The sequence below is a fragment of the Miniopterus natalensis genome, chromosome 13 (genome assembly GCF_054644295.1).
Source record: "Miniopterus natalensis isolate mMinNat1 chromosome 13, mMinNat1.hap1, whole genome shotgun sequence".
NCBI lineage: Eukaryota > Metazoa > Chordata > Mammalia > Chiroptera > Miniopteridae > Miniopterus > Miniopterus natalensis.
In genome coordinates, this window is record NC_142093.1 from 3,058,703 (window position 1) to 3,077,182 (window position 18,480).

Consider the following 18,480-nt stretch of genomic DNA (forward strand, 5'->3'; position numbering starts at 1 on the left):
TCCACAGGTGGACCTTGGCCTCGCAGGACATGCGTACATCTGTGCTGTGGCAGGCATCCACATGGTGTCGTTTCCATCACAGGTTCTTAGAAAGGAAAGACATCAGGGCCAGACCTTCATCATCATATTTTCTGGCTAAACATCAGACTCTCAATTTATGATGTGGACACTAATATCATACATTTGTTGGCATTGTCCAAAATATTGTTTTATTCTTTAATGGAAAAAGCCATTTATATTCAAATGAAAGGATCACATTAAAAAACTTATATAAGAAACAGCCTCCAAGGACACCCAAGCAGCAGTCAGAGGGAGGGGAAAAAAAGTATTTCAGCAGCCCAGCAGTTTTCTTCAAAATGTTACTTGACAGATACCACCCAATCCACTGGCTACAATTCATAGAATTTTTCATTGTTTTCTTGAGATGCAAAAGTTCCCTGTTGCAGTGTTTTCAGATGACCAATCACGTGCTACTTCTTGGTGAAAAAGGCCACTGGTAGACTCATCTGAGTAAAGAATGCTCCTTCACTGCTGGAAAAGTCTGCTCCCAAGAAAAGAAAACTGAAGTCTGTGCTGAGCCTCTCACAGCTCATCTCTCTCCAAGTCATCCAGCTCCACGTCGCTGAGGTCAATGTCATCTTCCACAGGAAGCTGTAAAACAGGACAGCATCATTAGTCCCGCAGGCCGACTGCAGCAGCAGACAGGGTGACCCCGAAAGCGCACAGTCTATCCAGGTATCTGACCACAAAACCAGCTTTGCCTGATCCAGGTCTAACACAGAGATGCTTGAAGGGTTGCGGACTTAAATGCAACAGGATTTTACGGACAGCTCTTTAACTTGTCCTTTCAAGGAGGACAGGGCAGAAGTGTACCAAAATAAATGCTCATTTCAAAGACATTATTTTACATTTCTGTGAGGCTAATACATGAATTCAAGGTTGAATGATCACTTGGGCTAATATCAGGAAAGCAGCCTAATTACTGATACATATCTTGGTTGTCTCTGTTAAGAACAGCAAATTCTGTGGAGCCCTTATTAATAGGGTGGGTGGGATGAAAGGTCTTGAGAAAGAACCTCCCAGAAGGCCCAAGGTTATGATAGTTCTGGGTCATGCCAAAGCTTAGGTCCAACGGGAAGAATTTGGTTCACAAGTAGCAAAGATGCACAGGATCGGGAAAGTAAAGATGAGAAAGACGAGCCTGGCCTTGCGTCCTGCGCACACAGCCGCCCGTCAGGTCCAGGGACTCACCTCACCATCCTGGCCGTCCCAAGGCTCTCTGGTGCTGATGGAGGGGAAAACTCCACCTCCGACAGGTGCTGTAGATCCTCGCCCAAAAGATAGCTCCCTGGGGAGAAAACGGCAAAACAAGCACAGGCATTACAGGGACGGCTGGTGCACATGAAAAAACTACTTGTAAAAGATGGTGTGCCTGCCATGTTTATGCAGACATTTCCCATGATGGCTCCTGAAAAATCTTCATGAACAGCACTCTTTTCATTCGGGGCAACAATATCACCGGGCACGAAATCCTAAGACCTGGGCATCAAGTAAAGCCAGTTACTACCAATAACTTAAAAAGCTAATGTATTTTGCTAAAATACAAATTATGTAAAAACTGTCAAAGTTGAGAGTTTAAGACCCCAGAAAGGCCTTTGAAAGACGGCACGGGAGAAGTAAAATTCCATTCCCTTCCTCAGCATTCTAAACAGCAAGCAGAGGCCCTGCCGTGAACAGAAGCCTGCAGACGGACAGTAGGAGCACTCCCCTCACTAGCTCAAGCTTCAGGGCAGACAGAGTCACATGGTGGGACAGCCTGTTAGGTCTTGCCTCTGGCAGGTATTGACAGAAAACACTTCACTGGGAAGAGGCGGGGCCACAGGCCCGAGAACAGGCATCTTTAAAGGAGCCCCCAAGTACCCTCTGGTGAAGGGTGCTTGGAATATGGGTAAAAGAGAAAACACCCAAACAGGGTATCATTAAGTTTCCTGTAGGCATTTAATAATAGTTCTCTGGTAATTCCTACTCTGCATTTTTTACAGTGAACATCAATGGTTTTTAAACGGGGCAATTTTTGCCCCCAGGGGACATCTGGCAATGTCTGGACAATTTTTAATTGTCACAACTTTGTGTGTGTGGGTGGGGGGGTGTCTACTGGCTCTAGAGGGGAGAGGCTAAGGATGCTGCTGAACATCTTACAATTCATACGGCAAAGAAAGAACTATCTGGTCGAAAATGTCAGGAGCACCAAGGTTGAGAAACCCCGGTGTACATGTATCAGTTAGTCAGAAAACTGTACATACACTCTAAAAACCCACTTCACTACCTCTCACTGAACTGTTAATTAGTGTAACACAGGACGGAAGGTTGACTACCTACTGGATGGATGGATGGATGGATGGATGGATGGATGGATGGATGGATGGATGGATGGGCAGACTAAAGGGGGTTCAGCAGAGTTAGCCAGACCCATCTCACTGAGCCTCTAAAATCGATGCTAGAATGGCTCAATTTACTAGCAAGGCTCAGGCCAATGCGAGCTCTGGCTTCTGTGGAAATACGAACCCATGCAAACAATGAAAAGAAAGCCAGACATTCTACATCGTACTAAGGCTATTTACCACCTCTGAACATCAGCCTCTTCACTGATAAATGGCTGAGATGAATATGCTACTGGACATTTGGTAGATGGGGATGGCACTCAGGAGGAAAAAAAAAAGGCAGCTTCCTACGTAATGTCAGCAGTGAGAGCAAACGACAAATGGAAAGATGCCAAACCTCCTTTAAATAGGAACAAAATCAAGAGGGAACAGTGCCTTCAGGGCAGAGTTCAATTGTTTAAAAACAGAAGTTTTTTAGTAGCTAATTCACGCTCTTCCCTGTGCCACCATTTTCTCTTAATCACCTGGAGAACCGTGGCCACAAACCGGTATTAAATGCAAGCCTTTTCTTCACTGTGGGTGCACAGGCACAATTACACACTTAGGCTTCCTGGCTGCTACTCCAAGAGGAACACAATATGACGTTTTCAAGGACAGATGCAGCAATCACTAATGTCTTAGGTTGACCATAGTTTTCAATTGCTGCTACTACACTTATAAATTGTTAAAGCTTCTATGTTTGACAAACTGCAGCAATGATGGTATTTTTCTTTGGTTTTCCAATTGCCAGGCTGTGGCAGTTCTGTGGTGGGTGCTGCCCAGCTCTCTGCCAGGCCCACTGCAGTCTGGTGGAAGCAGCCTGCTCGCTCACTGCACGCATTTCCCCTCCGAAAATAAGACTCATAGCTAGAAACAAGTACACTGCCACGTATTCTGTTTCCCTCCTGGTCATCACCATGTACCTTCTCCACTGGTGACCGGAGGCCCCTGAGGTGTTCTGCCACCTCCAAGACAAGAAGTCTGAAAGCCAGAGGCCTATTTAATCTCGAGCACAATTGTCTCAAGTTCACAACATGCTACTGTTCCCTGTACCTTTTCCATGATGCATTTACCTCCTTTGTACTAAAACTGGCTGAAAATAAATGGGAATAGAATCAAAGCTGGGGTCAAAATCTGCCATTTTCAGTAAGTTCAAAGGTGCAAACTCATTGTCACTTATCACTCTCACACATCTCCTGAAGACTGACACTGGAATTAGCTATTGAAAAGCATGAAGTACATTTTATAAACAGTCTCCCCATCAACGTGCTATGTCCTGTTAAACAATAATGTTCCCGAGGGCAGAGAAGTCTTTCCTAATTGAAACTGTTCCAGAGATGAAAATTCAACAATTCATTCACAAAATACTTACCAAGAGCTTATTCTGAGCCAGGCCCTAGAGTACTAGGTAGAGATAAAATTTTGTGTAAAAGAAATTCACCCTCATGGAACTCAGTTATGGGGAAGAAGCATTAATCAAATGACCACACATCTGAGAAAAAGTACAGCATCACAGCCTGTATGTGCCTAAGAGATGACCCAGTCAGTTTCAGGATGAGCTGAATAGCAGGGCAGCACAGAAAGCCCTACAAATTGGCTTCTGAGTTTGACAACTTGTGCTCAAGATTAAACAGGCCTCTGGCTCTCAAACTATCATGCTGTTGACCACTGTTGGAGTCACTTAAGTAAGTTAAGTTCACCCGTTTTCAGATAACCACACTCTAAAACCAATGCCCAGAAATGGAAACCATATCGTCTGAGGTTGAGGGTACAAAGCATGCTCAGGTGTGAATGGGGGAGGACAGGCTGCTTCTCCCCGTGAGTCCACCGTAAGAATTGGGAAGAGCCCAATACCAACGGCAGAGAATGACAAGGGGACCTGAAAACAGGAGAGGCTGAGCATCATTCGCTACTGCAGAATATTTCCATGAAAAACAGAACAAAGCACAGGAAGATTTAAAAGCTCAAATTTATAAACATCTAATTCTCCAGAATGTCAAATGCAAAATAATTCCATTTATTGCCTGGTCTATATAAACCTAATTTCAAACAAAAAAACCACAGCAGAACCAAACAGACAAAACAAAAATAATTTAAAAGAGCAAAAGAGTTACCTGAGAAACTCATTAATGCCTTGCTCACTGAAAGATCCTTTTAGAAGAGCAAACTTCATCTTGCGTGCGTTAATGGCTGCCATGGCGGGGTACCCAAATCCTCCAATCCCCAAAGCATTCTCGAGTTCGGACTGTGCTCCAGCTTCTGTCCACAGCCACCTAGAAAGGCAGAGTGGTTTCAGGACAAACACCCCTTTAAAATTCGTTAGAACATAACTAGCAGATCTTAAAGAACAAAATTACACTTCAAGTATTTTATGGATGAAATAGGTATAGAAGCAAACAAAAACAAAAAGTTTTTAAAAATAACGTATTCTAGATGTGCTCTTGAGTAAGTACAGTTCCTCTCTCATGTTCCCTAAACCCTAATTCCAGAAGTCCCCCAAAATGGATCGGTCTACCTATAAGACAGTTTCCCCCGGTCTAGAATACTGTCGACCAAGCCTCATGAATTTTCTGTCTTTGTTACCAGTATCATTTAGGTTATCACGTATGGTCTTTAAAAAGTGTACCAACTACCTTTTTAAAAGCTATGGATAGGTTACCATTATTCAACACACACAGACGCGTGCAACCAAATTTCTTAACTTCTCCAAAGGTGTAAAGAAACACTGCAGAAGGTGGCCTTCTGCAGGCACACGATAAAGGCTGTTGGACAGACGTGCAAAGCTATAGTGAGCAGAGTGACAGCAGGGGCCCGAGGCACCAGGACCGCAATGAAGGACGAGGGTGAGAAGCTAGAAGATAAACGGGGACAGAGGCAAACTTTGTTTCAAAATCTGCCTAGATCTGGCCGTCACTCAGGGAGGGTGGACAAAAAAATGCCTCTACTTCTTTTCTTTATCGAGCCTCCAGGCCGTACTAGAATTCAACTAGCTTACTAATTAAGCTTTTGCTTGCTGGCCTGAAACCCAACACCATTTAAACATCAGTCCCTAGGAGAAAAAGTATGCTGCGGTACGAATACGTGCCTTATGAGCACATAAGAGAGCTGCACTACTTCTTTCCTTCCTAAATGATGCAAACATAGGAACACATCCTACAGAGAACAAGGAGCCAGACACTCTCAAGCAGTACAATACTCTCCTGCCCAAATGGTACAGAGATACCAAGTTCAATAACTTACCCCCACATTTTCTTTTTGTATTTGTCTGCCAACTTCAGAAGAACTTCCAAATAAGAATTTCTGCCTGCAGCTCCTGAACACACAAAAATTTTAAAGATAAAAATAAAAAAGTCTGTGACATTAATTGATTTAGAAAGTGTTTTCAGAGCAGGCAGCACAGAACAATGAAAGGAAAGTGAGTTCCTGTTCACCGTACCAGTGTCAAGAATGTGGGGCAGGACGGCCACGACACAGAGCTGATGTTCCTCGCACGTCTTCTTGGCGATGTCCTCACTAATGATCTGTGGGACCCAGGAGACAGGGATGGAAAACAAAGACTTAGCACCATCACTTCCATTAAGGAGCAAAGCAAGAGAGGGAGGACTTCTCCCAACGACACTTCCTTGCACACATTCTAGAACCAAAACCACCACCAGCTCTCGTAGAATGTCCCACTATCATTCCCAAGCCCTCTTTCTGGGGTAGTGGTGAGGGACCTGCACACAGCCTCTGAAACCAGAATGCCGGGCACAGCCTGACACTTGATCGTTCGAACAGGTAGACAGACATATTTACGTGCATCATATATTATATGAATTTGAGGCTCTCTGTGCCTCAGTTTCCTCATATGTAAAATGAAGATTAAGAACAGTATTCACCACTAAGTGTTCATATGAGAATTAAGTGAGGAAAATCTACATAAAAGCAGAACAGTCCTTGTTACGTGGCCAGGTGCTCAGTAAATGTTAGGTATTCTTCTGAGAATGAGAAATGAAAGATGCAGTCTATTTTTGAGAGGCTTACGTATACTTTTCCTCTCAGTGCATTATCTTAGTGCTAAAGTTATGAAAAGCAGCAATTTATCAGACAGGTTTTGTCCATTTAAAAGTACAGAGACACTTGAGAGAGCATTTTAACGGAGATGGAGAAGAGCTTAATTTGAAGAGCTAGAGGCCAACTGCCCTACCACCCAAAGTCAGACTGGAGAGTGCGCCTTGCTGTGCGTGACTGGAGAGCTTTACCTCAAGTAGCTCAGGAGGTGGAGCGTTATCAGAAAACAAATCGAGGGCCCGGGAGACAATTTCAGATCTTGTCCGGCCCCCGTCATAATCCACAGGAGACTCGCCTTTCTGAAAGATCTTGATTGTAGGAAATCCCCGAATCTATTCAAAATCAACAAACCTTTAATAAGAAATAAGGTAATCTTCATGGTTTCTAAAACCACCTTCTAGGTAATTTAATGCAGCAAATATATTCTCCAGTATGCATCAATGTCCAAAGATGACACACAGGTTTGTCAGTCAGGGGGTTTAACAATCTGACTGGCAGGCGTGGCCAAGCCTTATCCAAACTCTGGAAATACACTTAATATTTATCTGCTCTAGAACAAATGGACCAACCTCAAAAGCCCTATGAGCAACTTGTAAAAGCTGAGAAAGCTATGGGCTCACAATAAGCACACAGAAATAGTGAAATATTGGGGAAAAATCCCCTAAACAACAGTCCTGACTTCCAGAATTACTACTTATTAGTTGTAACAATAAAGTGACTTAATTTTTTCATTACAAAACGACTAAACATCCCCCCTCCTACCTCGCAGGAGGCCTGGTGTACTGGATGAAGTAACAGTGAAAAACTGTATTTCACAAAGACAAGAGCCGTATGAACATACCCCGTATCGGCTGGCTAGCATCTGATTGACCGTGGCGTCCACAGCCGCTAGTTTCACCTTTCCTTTCGTCTGCTCTTTTACCTCGGTAGCTGCAGCGGCCCATTCTGGCTCTAGGCTACAAATAAATATCTTTATCTCAGCACAAGTACTTTAACTTATGTGTGCATATCTGCCCAACCCAGCTATGTCCCACTTGGGAAACATTTTCCATGTTGCGTTATGAAAGATACGATGCGCCTTTCACACTTGCTTCCCAGTCCTTTGTCACTCCCCCCAAATTTGGATGCTAGCTCCCTGTCAATCTTTGAAAATGACAGGGGAAACCCTTGGCACTAATGCCAACGTTTACAATGTGTTTCAAGTCAGAACTTTTTGGGAGGAGATGCTGGTTATACCTGTGATCTGATTCAGCTCTTTCAAAGGAAACTATATACACTCACTTATATGTGAAATAAAAAACAAAACAAAACAAAACCACACAAAACAACCACCATCAAGCTCCTAGATACAGAGAACAGACTAGTGGTTGCCATAGGCAGGGGGCAGGGTGGGCAAAATGGGTGAAGAGGGTTAAAAACAAAAACAAACAGAAAGCCTCACAGCAAACTAGATAATTGATTAGAAGCCCTATGACTTGGTTAAAAGCACTTACTTTTTGCAGTGTCCACACCAAGGAGCATAAAACTCAACCATCCAAACGTCTTCACTGTCAAGAACATTCTTATCAAAGCTGTCGTCTGTCAGCTCAATCACGTCTTTCTTACTTGAACTTTCGCTTCTACCCTGTCATTGTGACATTAAACGTTAAACTACAAAGTGGCCAAAAGAACAGGATTCCTTTTCTAAGTACACCAATAACAAAACTCGCCTCCACATTTTAAAGAAGTTTTTGTTTTCTTTTCAAGTGAAAACTACTTTATTCAAATTAGACATTGTATAATATTATTATTTTTGCCAGGTAATCAACATTTACTTTCAAACAATCCCCAGTACATTCAGTATAACACATAACATTTACCTAAATTCTGTCACTTGCTATTTTTAAGAGAAAGTTCAGCATGGCTCAAAGAATCACCTTAATAACATTATTCTAATTCAGACTCAAGCTCAGCTGCTGGTTATCCCAGGATGTTACACATCACTAGTTAATACCCTTTCATAAAGTCTCTACCAATCAAGAAAGCTAAAAGTAACACTTACCCATTTTTTCTCAAATACTTTTCTTCAGTACTGACCCTAAGTGACAGGACTATCTTACTTTCTATCACCTGGGCCCAAAGCCATGGAGCTAGGGGAGACGATCATGCTCATTAAACGTCTACGTCTGAAATCTGGGGAAGCCAAGGCTGTATAAAGAGCAAAGGGCCACCTTACCTACAAGCATTAGTAAGAATTCAATGCCTTTCCCAAGATCACAAGGATAACACAGTCAAACGTCACATTTCATACAGGACATCTAAAACACCAACCCTCAGAACAGGAATATCTTTCTCTTCTTCCTTATGCATTTATGTAGAATTGTCCATGGATTTGGGGCTCATTGCCACAGACTTAGGCCAAGAGGTCATCCAAATTTCCCCTGTTCACCCAGAGTCGATCTGGAGAGCTGGCCTCTCTTTCCACTCTGTAACCATGTGAAAAAGCAGCCTGGTGCTCTCTCCTTCTGCAGCTCAAACTCTATTTCAGCCCTGGGCTGAGGAAGCCTCTCTGGGGCCTGGCTCTTGGCCTGAGGTTTGGCAGGATGCCCTGGGACTGACCAGCTATAGTGATGGTAATTCTGAGGAAGCCAAATGAGCAGGTTGACTCCCTCTGGGGTCAGTTGACCCAACCTTCTATTATTTTTTAATTGAAAGGTCACCAATTTGCAATGTTAAAAAAAAAAAAAAAAAAATCTATCTCCTACAAGGGGTCCACATTCAGGCTTCAAAATCATCACACACTAAAAACTGGCCTACAAAGCCTTACTTGTTTTCCAGAACTATATCCCCTGCCCCCAAGGCGATCCTTGACGAGCTGGCGCAGGGCACTGAGGGCGGAATCCACGATGGCATCAGCAGTCCTGCCACCTGCAAGAAGACAATGGCCATCAGCTGAACAGTGGCAGACAGGCTGTGTGCCTATCGGTGCTCAGGCTCTGCAGCCAACAATAATGACAACAGCCTTTGGAAGTTTGCCAAAATCTACATGCTCAAGAAAGTCAGGAGGCTATTGACTGATTCAGCTGTAAGGATAACAACAGAGGCCGTAAGTGATCTTCACTCTAACGCCACACTCACAAAATCGCTTCAGAAAATTTCAGCTTGCTTTTTTCCTAGAGTTTTCTGACCAAATTGCTAGAGATAAAAACTGAGAACACCTCAGACCTGACATAAGAAAACACAGTCCAGCACCACCCAGAGTAAGTCCCGGTCGGCTGGTGCTACAACCATGGCTGAGGAGCCCAGCACCACCTCCTAGACAGAGGGCAGAAGCAACATGAAAACAGGCTTCTGCTCCATCCTCGGGCAGTGCCCCTGCCACCGATCTTTACCTGGAAACATACCAAGTCAAGGAACATACAAGCAAAAGAGGCAGAGAGGACTTTCTTACTCTAGACGAGGGGTGGGGAACCTTTTTTCTACAAGGGCCATTTAGATATTTGTAACACCATTCGTGGGCCACACAAAATTATCAACTTAAAAATTAGCTATGAAACAAGCTCCTAGATTTATTCCATTTTGAGTCCCACCGGCAGTTGCCTTGGCAGAGCTGGACCAAATGATTTCGATGGCCATATATATTGCCTGAGGGCTGGATGTTCCCCACTCCTGCCCCACACCAAGGGTTGGTGAAGTCTTATTTTATTCATGAAAACAGGCAGCAAGTCAAATGCAACCCCTACTCTAAAATTCGGTTTTTGCAAGTTAGTGAAACAAATTATTCTAAGGCAGAAAAGCAGGTGTTTAGTTAGAAAAATGAAACTGACCATTTTACGAAACCTCAGAGCTGGGAGTCTAGAAGAAAGGATGTGTGTACGGCCTTATCTCCAGGATTCTGACCCCCAGCTCAGTGACGTACCAACTACACTGTCTTTACAAAGTCACATGCTTTACATGTACTATTTCAGGGGTAAAATAGGTTTTCACACACCCAGAGAGTTAAGTATTCTGTTTAGTTATGAAGCCAGAGTATGATGAGGCCAGTAGTAGAGCCAGGCCGGCTATTATCCAAGTTCTCACTCTCCAGACCCCGCACTCCCTTCAAGTTCCCTTTCCTGAGAATGCTCTATCAACTGGACACAATGCAGGCCACCAAGCAGAGATGATACAATAACACTGTGTTACTGTGATGCTGATTCTCCTCCCCCAACCCTCAAACTTGTTTTTCTCACACAAAGCAAAACCGAAGATGTTTAACTCTAAGTTGTCGCTTATGTGGCCCATGTAATGAAATCTTTTAAAAAACTTATCAAATGAGCTATAATTTAAACTTTAAATACGTTATGCCCAATACTTTTTTTAGGACCATGAACATGGTCCAACCTAGCAATTCTGATTATATCTTAAACTTGATGATCTGTTTGTGGTATTTTAATTTTTCTTTCTTTCTTTTTTTTTTTTAAATATATCTTTATTGATTTCAGAGAGAGAAAAGAGAGGGAGAGAGAGATAGAAACATCAATGATGAGAGGGTCATTGATTGAGCCCACAACCCGGGCATGTAGCCCTGACCAGGAATCAAACCCCGATCACCTGGATCCTAGGTCGACGCTCAACCGCCGGGCACATTTGTGGTATTTTAAATGAAATAATATGACTGTTCTACAAAAGAATACCCAGGGTAACTAACTGACTTTCAAATTACAGGGCATTCTTCCTGCCACACTGCTATGCTAGACCCTTCTCCTACATAGAGCGAAGAGAGCTCACAGCAAGGAACATGTAAATCTTCATTCAGTATTAACTATAAAATATTTAGTAGTATTTTTCTAATTATAAAGAGAAAAACAAGGAGGAAGCATAGAACATCATTACTCTATCATTGCAAAGGCCGTGTGGGCTAAGCTAGTATGCATGATAATACAAAAACCTTTTATCTGTACGACGCATATTTAATCTCCAGAACTCAGAAGAGGTAGGCATCACCCTGTGCCATCATAGAGCTACGAGGTTTAGGCACAGAGAGGCTGAGAAACTTGTAGGCAGCAGGGCTCAAAGTTATAGAATCCTAATTTTCTCCTATTTTTTCCCACCTGCTCAAATGAAAATTCCAACCAGGGGAAGTAGTTAGCAAAGTCCTTACCCTGATAATCTTCTGGCCTGTTTTTGTTGGATCCAAAAATCTTGATGGTAGGGAATCCCTGCACCCCATACTGTCCTCCAAGGGACTGATGTTTATCTGCGTCAACTGCACCCACTTTTACAACATCCTGTGGAAATTTGAGAGAATTATCTACTTTCAACTGGAGAAGGTTCCATAAGAACCCACCATCTGATTCATGTCAAGATAACAAAATAACAAAGGGCTTTAAAACAGAACGAATGAGGGCTGTAGCCTGGGAAGCCATTCCTAGGTGGAACGATGAGTGAAACACAAATTAGCCCAGGAAACAGAAGTGACATAAATAAGCATAAAAGCTCAAATGTACATTATACCTTTGCTCCCTATATAATCTTGGCATCAAAACAAGGGTTTTGAGCTTCAATATGCAAATTCACTTCCTATTATACATTAAGTCATTTGCATAAACTGAAACATACACAAGTGAATGTAGACATCTCAAAAACTTACTTTTAATGCAGTTGCTACTTTCTTCCATTCTGGTGTTAACCTTTGGCAGTGGCCACACCTTTTAGGGGATAAAAACACAGAGTTTGAGGAAACTACATCCTATATTCTGACTATATATAATTGCACATCCAATTTCAACAGTAATTACATCTTCACCCCACAAGGGTTTTTTCCAACAATGAATGTAAGGCAAGAGGATAACTGTTAAATTAAACCAGGTTTTCTAATTACATATTTCTGGAAGCAACTCTCTTCAGGAAACAGAACGGAGTCAATACTGGCTCTTCCCTTTCCTTTGGCCAATATTCTTTCTTCATAAATCAGTTTCCCATCAGTCCCCATCCTACTTACCTCATCATAAGGATAAACCATCTTAAAATTATAAGGTTTTTTTTCCCCCTTTCTTCTTTCTTGCAACAATTAGCTACTTCATTTTTCCCCCCACTTGACTCAATCTCCATGACCTTTAATAAACAAGACCATGTGGACTCTCCCACTTCCCTCTACTTCTTTTAAATAAGGACTAGCCCAGCCAGCGTGGCGCAGCAGTTGAGCATTGACCTAGGATCCAGGAGATGGAGGTTCGATTCCCAGTCAGGGCACTGGGGAGGTTCAATCCCCAGTAGGGGGCATGCAGGAGGCAGCGGATCAATGACTCTCATCATTGATATTTCTCTCTCCCCCTCCCTCTCTCTGAAATCAATAAAAATATATCTATGTTTTAAAAATAATAAAAGTAAACAAGCTCTAAAGTAGGTAAACTAGATGGTCAAATAAAATCACATCTTTATATGGTATTTTTCTTTTTAAAGTACCATAAATGACTGACAACTATTTAATAATACTTACCATGGAGCAAAGAATTCTACAAGCCACAAGCTATTACTCTGAATAACTTCTTGGTTGAAATTTGATGGAGTTAACTCGATGACATCATCACTAGAGGAATACAACCCATTCACTGTTAGAAAGAAGGTACAGCTCACCAAACCTGGAGGAACAACCAAAAGCAGACCATTAACAGCAGGTTTGTGCTGAAAGGAAACCCAGGTGACCAGAGTCTTCTTCAGCTGACGAAGGCCCTCCATACTGGAGGATGGCTGGGCAAGGCCCCTCCTAACCTCATGCCCCTGCCCTCCCTACTGCTGTTGGAGCTCCTGGAATTTTATTCCCACTGATGTAGTGCCAAGCAAGAAGGGAACACAGTCCACACTCATCTCCTGGACTGCAGTATTTAAATATTATTCTTCTTAGTGCCTTCATTCTCTATAGCCACCCTATGAGGTAGCACTACTGTTGCCATTTTATGGCAAGGACACTGAAAGACTGGGAGGTTACATCTATCTGTGACCTTGGGTAATCCGTACAGTATTTATTTCTTGTGCTATTCAGTTGCAGTATTAGCACACCACCTTTATTAAAGCCATTTTTTTAAGAAAAAAATTCGTTTCCCCTACTAGACTGGGACTCTCTCAAGGGCCATGACTGTTTTAATAAATACTTTTATTTCTAATAACACTATCAATGGCACATCACCAGGCACTCACAATGTTGCAGGATGAGCTCACAAAGAATTTTCATGTAACTGATGTTATAAAGCAAATAATCTATTGTATTATAATGGCATAGTTAAGCTACACTGTGGACCAAGTGTATTTTTGTTAGCCACTCTAAGAACTTAAATGCAGTTTACAACATTTTAAAAAAACAAAAGTTCTGAACTGACTTACAAATATTTTAAGAACTCAAAAGTCTTTTGAATTGGTAATACTATCAAAATTTCATCTCTTCCTTTAAAACATATTAAAAGTGAGAGTGACCTGTCTCCCAAGGCAGTGTGTGTATATGCCACTGTAGGCAGATTTTCACATGCTTCGTTATAAACAGAATTTGGGAGATTTCAAATGGAACTTTTTTGAATAACGCAATGGTAAATTTCTTCTGGAAGGAGTGCACACCAATGTTAATCGTTCTATTGCTAACTATTCTACCTGATACTTACATAGCACTTTCCATTTTCAAACCACTTTAAAATATACCAGCACACCTGGTTTTTCACAGCATTACCAACTAGAGAGCAAGAATCATCTTTATTTTGTAAAAGGCAGAACGTGAGATCAGGGCCCATCTACAGCCATGCATGTAAATGGCAGAGGAGCTCTCTGACTTCTAGTTCCATGCTTTTCCCATTAAACCATGTTGCCTTTTTAGTGCTCAAGATAAAAAGGTTGTGTGCGCCAGGGGCATGAATAAACAATTGCACTGCTCAAGAATACTGCATTTGAATGACAGAGATTGCAAATGTAGGAGCTTACGAAATAAAACTGGACTTTACTAATGGTGATGTGAAGCCACTAAAGGCTTATCATGCGGAAGGAGAGGTGTCATAAGATTTCTTCCTAGAAAAAGTACCTGGCTGCTGTGTGGGCAGTGGATGGCTGAATGGGCAACAGTAACAAATGCTACTGGGAGCTCAAGTAGGAAAGACTGAAAACTGCACTGGATCAAAGGACAAAGAAATAACCGGGGGCCCTGGGAGCTGTGGTGTAGTGAAAATACACAGCAGGCATCTACAGAAGATCGGAGGAGAGAACAAGCTGGTGAAAACAATACAAATAACTTTTTAAACAAGTTTCATTATAAAGAGGAGGAGAGCACAAGCAAATGTGAAGTAGAAGGATGGTTTCTTTTTAAACTGAGTGTGAAAGGAAGAAATATGTAGCGTGGGAAAGGCTAAAGTACAGGGAATCATTAAACAAAATGCCCTGAGTCAGGAGGAGGGGAGGGAACACATAGCCTGTGATAGGATGGGCTCCTGTTCCATTTCAGGAGACAGGAAAGGGTAAGTGTGGATGACGGTCAGGCCACCCACAGTGGCTCCCGCGATAACTGTGCTGTCCAACATGGTAGCCATGAGCCGTACGTGGCTACCCCACAATGAGATGTGCTGTAGGTGTAAAAGGCACCCTGCATTTCAAAACACTTGGTAGGAAAGAAAAATTAAACTATCTCATTAATATTTTTTATATTGATTACATATTGAAATGGTCTTTTAGATATACTGGGTAAATAAATATATTAAAATGAATTTCACTCATTCTTTTGCCTTTTTAAATGTGGCTACTAGAAAATTTTTAATTACATAAGTCTGCATTACATTTCTATTGTATGGTGCTGCTCAATACTCTTTTCATTCCTGCAGGAAAAGTTAAATAGAGCTTGATCCAGTTAGTGAAGCAAGTAAATTAGGAACCTAAGCACAGGCAGTCTTAATTCTAAATAAGCTTGGAAGTAATATTGGTCCTAAAGAATCCTCCGAGACCTACTACATTTAAAGAAGTTTTTTTTGGTAAGGGTCGACATGCATTGATACTTGTTCAATACATTGAGTTCATTGTGAAATTTTAAAAAATGGAAAAGCAAAAGAAAAGCCATCAACAGTCTCCACTAGAACAAGCCATTCATATTTTGGTGAATACTCTTACTGACATCTGTATGCAACAGAGGTATCAAACTTTATTATTGTATATTCATATAAATGGGATATATATATTCCTTTCTGTAGCCATTTGCCACTCAAAATAAGTTACATTTTCTATATAAGTAATTAAGGATTACTTATTACCCCATGTAACCAATTTTAATGGCTGTACCATGTTGCCAACTCACTACTGACAAAACTTGATTATTTCCCATATTTCACTATTAACAGGCCAATGTTAAGAATGCTTACGACTCCCCCCTCCAATGGATATGGTCAGTTTAAGAGAAAATCTTCCGGGGGTACTGAGGGTATGGCTAACATTTTGATATATTTACCTGTCCAACTACTTACCCTCCAGAAATTGACATCTTACCTAAGAATAACACTTCTATGAGGCCATGTGCCAGGCATTGTTCTAAACATTTAAAATATATTAACTCATTTAAGAACTCTATGTGGTATGTACTATGATGTTCATTTTTTAGGCCAAAAAACGGAGACATTTACCTAAGGCCATATAATTACAAATATAACACAGTTATGTAACCCAAATTTTTAACCAAAGGTCTGGAGACTGCAGAAGTATAATCCCAAGGAGGGTCATTTAGGTAGATCATGGCAGGAGAATTAGGGTCTTTCATTTTTCTTGCCAATCAGAACAGCAGTCACCAAAGGGATGGTCCATGATTTTTACCTCAGGAGTATGCTCTCTTTCCATACAAAGATGGCCATGTCTACTGACCCTCAATATAACATGGACTTAGACTTTTTTTTTTTTCTAGTAGTGCTGTTGGACTTTTGTTTTTCTTTAAATTTTGCCTGGTTCTCACAAGAGCCTCCCCTCTTCTAAGTGGCTATCCAATGGAAATGCCTTGATGATAAAGCTTCGAGACCCAAACTTCTTAAAAGGCAGTATGACCTCGTAGGGTTAGAAGGAAATCAAGCATAATACTCAGGAAAACAGATTAAAAGATGTATAAGTTCCAACGGCAAAAATATTCCCAGTAACTACCCCACAAAAGTCCTCAACAAAAACAAAAAACTGTGGGCCCACTTAAGATGAAAAAAAATAGGTCAATGCTGGCTAACAATGTTCTGTTTCAAAAAATCACACGGCTGTTCCACTCTGTGATAATCAGCACCAGTGGGAACCTGGAACACCGCGTGTCTAGAGCCTATGTGAGCAGATGGTTTTGCCACCTGTGACTTGCCAGGATTCCTCCACAGGAGTTAAGGATGCTGCTATAAATCTACATCGGTGACATCCCCGTGCCACACCTGCTAGCAAGAGTCCCAAAGCAGTCATCCCGAAACCCACAGGGCTCCCAAAAAGGTTGACCACATTTGTTAAAATAATGAGTTAACGGAAAGAACCACAGACTCCTTCAGAGCTTAGTCTCAATTCGATTGTGGGCAATTTTTAAACAGAGACTAAACTCCCCCCGCCCCCCATCTATTCTCTCTGCAGTAATACAGCAAATATTTATATCCCGTTTCCTCTCTTTAGACATGTATTAATTCCTTAAGTGTCAAAATAACCCTATGGAGGTCTAGCCCAGAGCGGTTAAGTAACCTGCTCCCAGCCGCACAGCTCGTCCACGCGGGGGAGGGGCGGAGCTCAGACCCCGTGGTCCGCATCCGGTGCTCCGGCCCGGCGTTCCGGCCGGAACTGTGAGAGCGCCGGGGCCGGGACCCGAGGGGACGGGGAGCCGGCGTCCCGACTCCGCTCGCGCAGCCGACTCCGAAGCCCACTCCCACCGCTGGCGGGCGCCGGCTCCAGGCCCGTCCGAGTGCCCCGGCGCCGCGAGGCCTGCGTCCGGAAGGCGCTCCCGTTAAAGGCCGAATCTCGGGACTGGGTTTTGATATTTCAGTTTTTCTGAGAAGTAGACAACCCATTAAGCAAGTGGAGAGGAAAAGCAGCGGTGCGAGGGGCCCGAGACCCGCTCGAGGCCGAGGTTCCCTTTAGGTTGCGCCCCAACACCCAGCCCCCCTCAGGGACCCTCGCCCCGGCCGCCCCTGCACCCGGCGCTCCGACCCGGCTCGGGCTGTCCCCGGAGGCCCCCCGCCCCGGGATCCAGCCTCGGGGCGCTCCCCGCGCCGCCACGCTCACGCACACGCTCCCCCGGGGTGGGCTGCGGAGGCTCGGCCAAGGGCGCCCTCACCGTCCCACGCGCCCCGAGTCCGTTAGGGCCCCGCGCCTCCGGCCGAGGGCAGCCTCCAGCCCCCGGGGCTCCCCCATTGCCCCCCCCCCGGGCTCCAAGGCGTCCCCCACCGCGGCCCCGTCCCCCGAGCGGGACCGGCCAAGGCCGCGCGCCCGCCCTACCTCCCTCCCGCTCCCCGGCGGACCGCCGTGGGGCTCGGGGCCTTCGAGCCGCAGCCAGGACGAGGGGACGCGCCTACCGAGCACCAGGCGAGCCATGCCGAGCGTCGGGCCGCCGCGCACTCCAGCCGCTGCCTCAGCTCCGCCGCGCCGCGCCCCCGCCGCCCCACGTCCCGCCCTCGGCCCGCGAGGCACGCGCGGGGCTGCGCGGCGCGGCGGGGGCGGGCCGGAAGGCGCTCGCCAAGCCGTGGCCGCCGCTCATTGGTCCCCGAAGCCTTCGCTCAGTCGCATAGCCAATGGGAGGCGGCCGGGTAGAGGCTACGGGTCTGGTTTTTTTTTACGGGGGCGGGGCGAGCGGCGGAAGGAGGGGCCCGCGGGGGGCGAGGGGGTCGTACCTCCGCTTCCCGCGGCCCCGGCTCCGCGCGGCCGGCCCCCCTCCCCGGGCTTTCGGTCTTTCTTTCTCCGGGCCCAGGGTCTGTTTTCTTCTCTCCCGGGCCCTCCGCCGCTCCCACCCCCACCTTCGCTCTAACGGCCCCTTCCCAGCGGCGGCCCCTCGCGGCCGCCCCCCCCCTTTGTCCCCGGGAGGACTCTCCTT

At 44.3% G+C, this 18,480-nt stretch overlaps 1 protein-coding gene across 1 annotated transcript; it reads right to left on the reverse strand.

Annotated features, from left to right (window-relative positions):
* Positions 1 to 182: 182 nt before the first annotated feature.
* On the reverse strand, positions 183 to 18,040 carry PDIA6 (protein disulfide isomerase family A member 6). Its single transcript, XM_087823341.1, has 13 exons — positions 17,966 to 18,040; positions 12,931 to 13,072; positions 12,082 to 12,139; positions 11,593 to 11,719; positions 9,277 to 9,377; positions 7,964 to 8,094; positions 7,312 to 7,426; positions 6,662 to 6,802; positions 5,857 to 5,941; positions 5,661 to 5,733; positions 4,535 to 4,693; positions 1,252 to 1,348; positions 183 to 651 (listed from the first exon to the last, which is right to left on the reverse strand). Exons 1-13 carry the CDS (start codon positions 17,982 to 17,984, stop codon positions 583 to 585), a joined length of 1,317 nt encoding a protein of 438 aa, XP_087679467.1. The 5' UTR covers positions 17,985 to 18,040; the 3' UTR covers positions 183 to 582.
* Between the last annotated feature and the right edge of the window lie 440 nt (positions 18,041 to 18,480).

Excerpts from the sequence above, each read along its gene's own strand:
- PDIA6 (XM_087823341.1), bottom strand. Across the intron at positions 5,734-5,856 it reads GCCCCACATTCTTGACACTG|GAGCTGCAGGCAGAAATTCT; the intron begins GTACGGTGAACA and ends TTGTGTGTTCAG. Across the intron at positions 652-1,251 it reads GGGACGGCCAGGATGGTGAG|CTTCCTGTGGAAGATGACAT; the intron begins GTGAGTCCCTGG and ends CCTGTTTTACAG.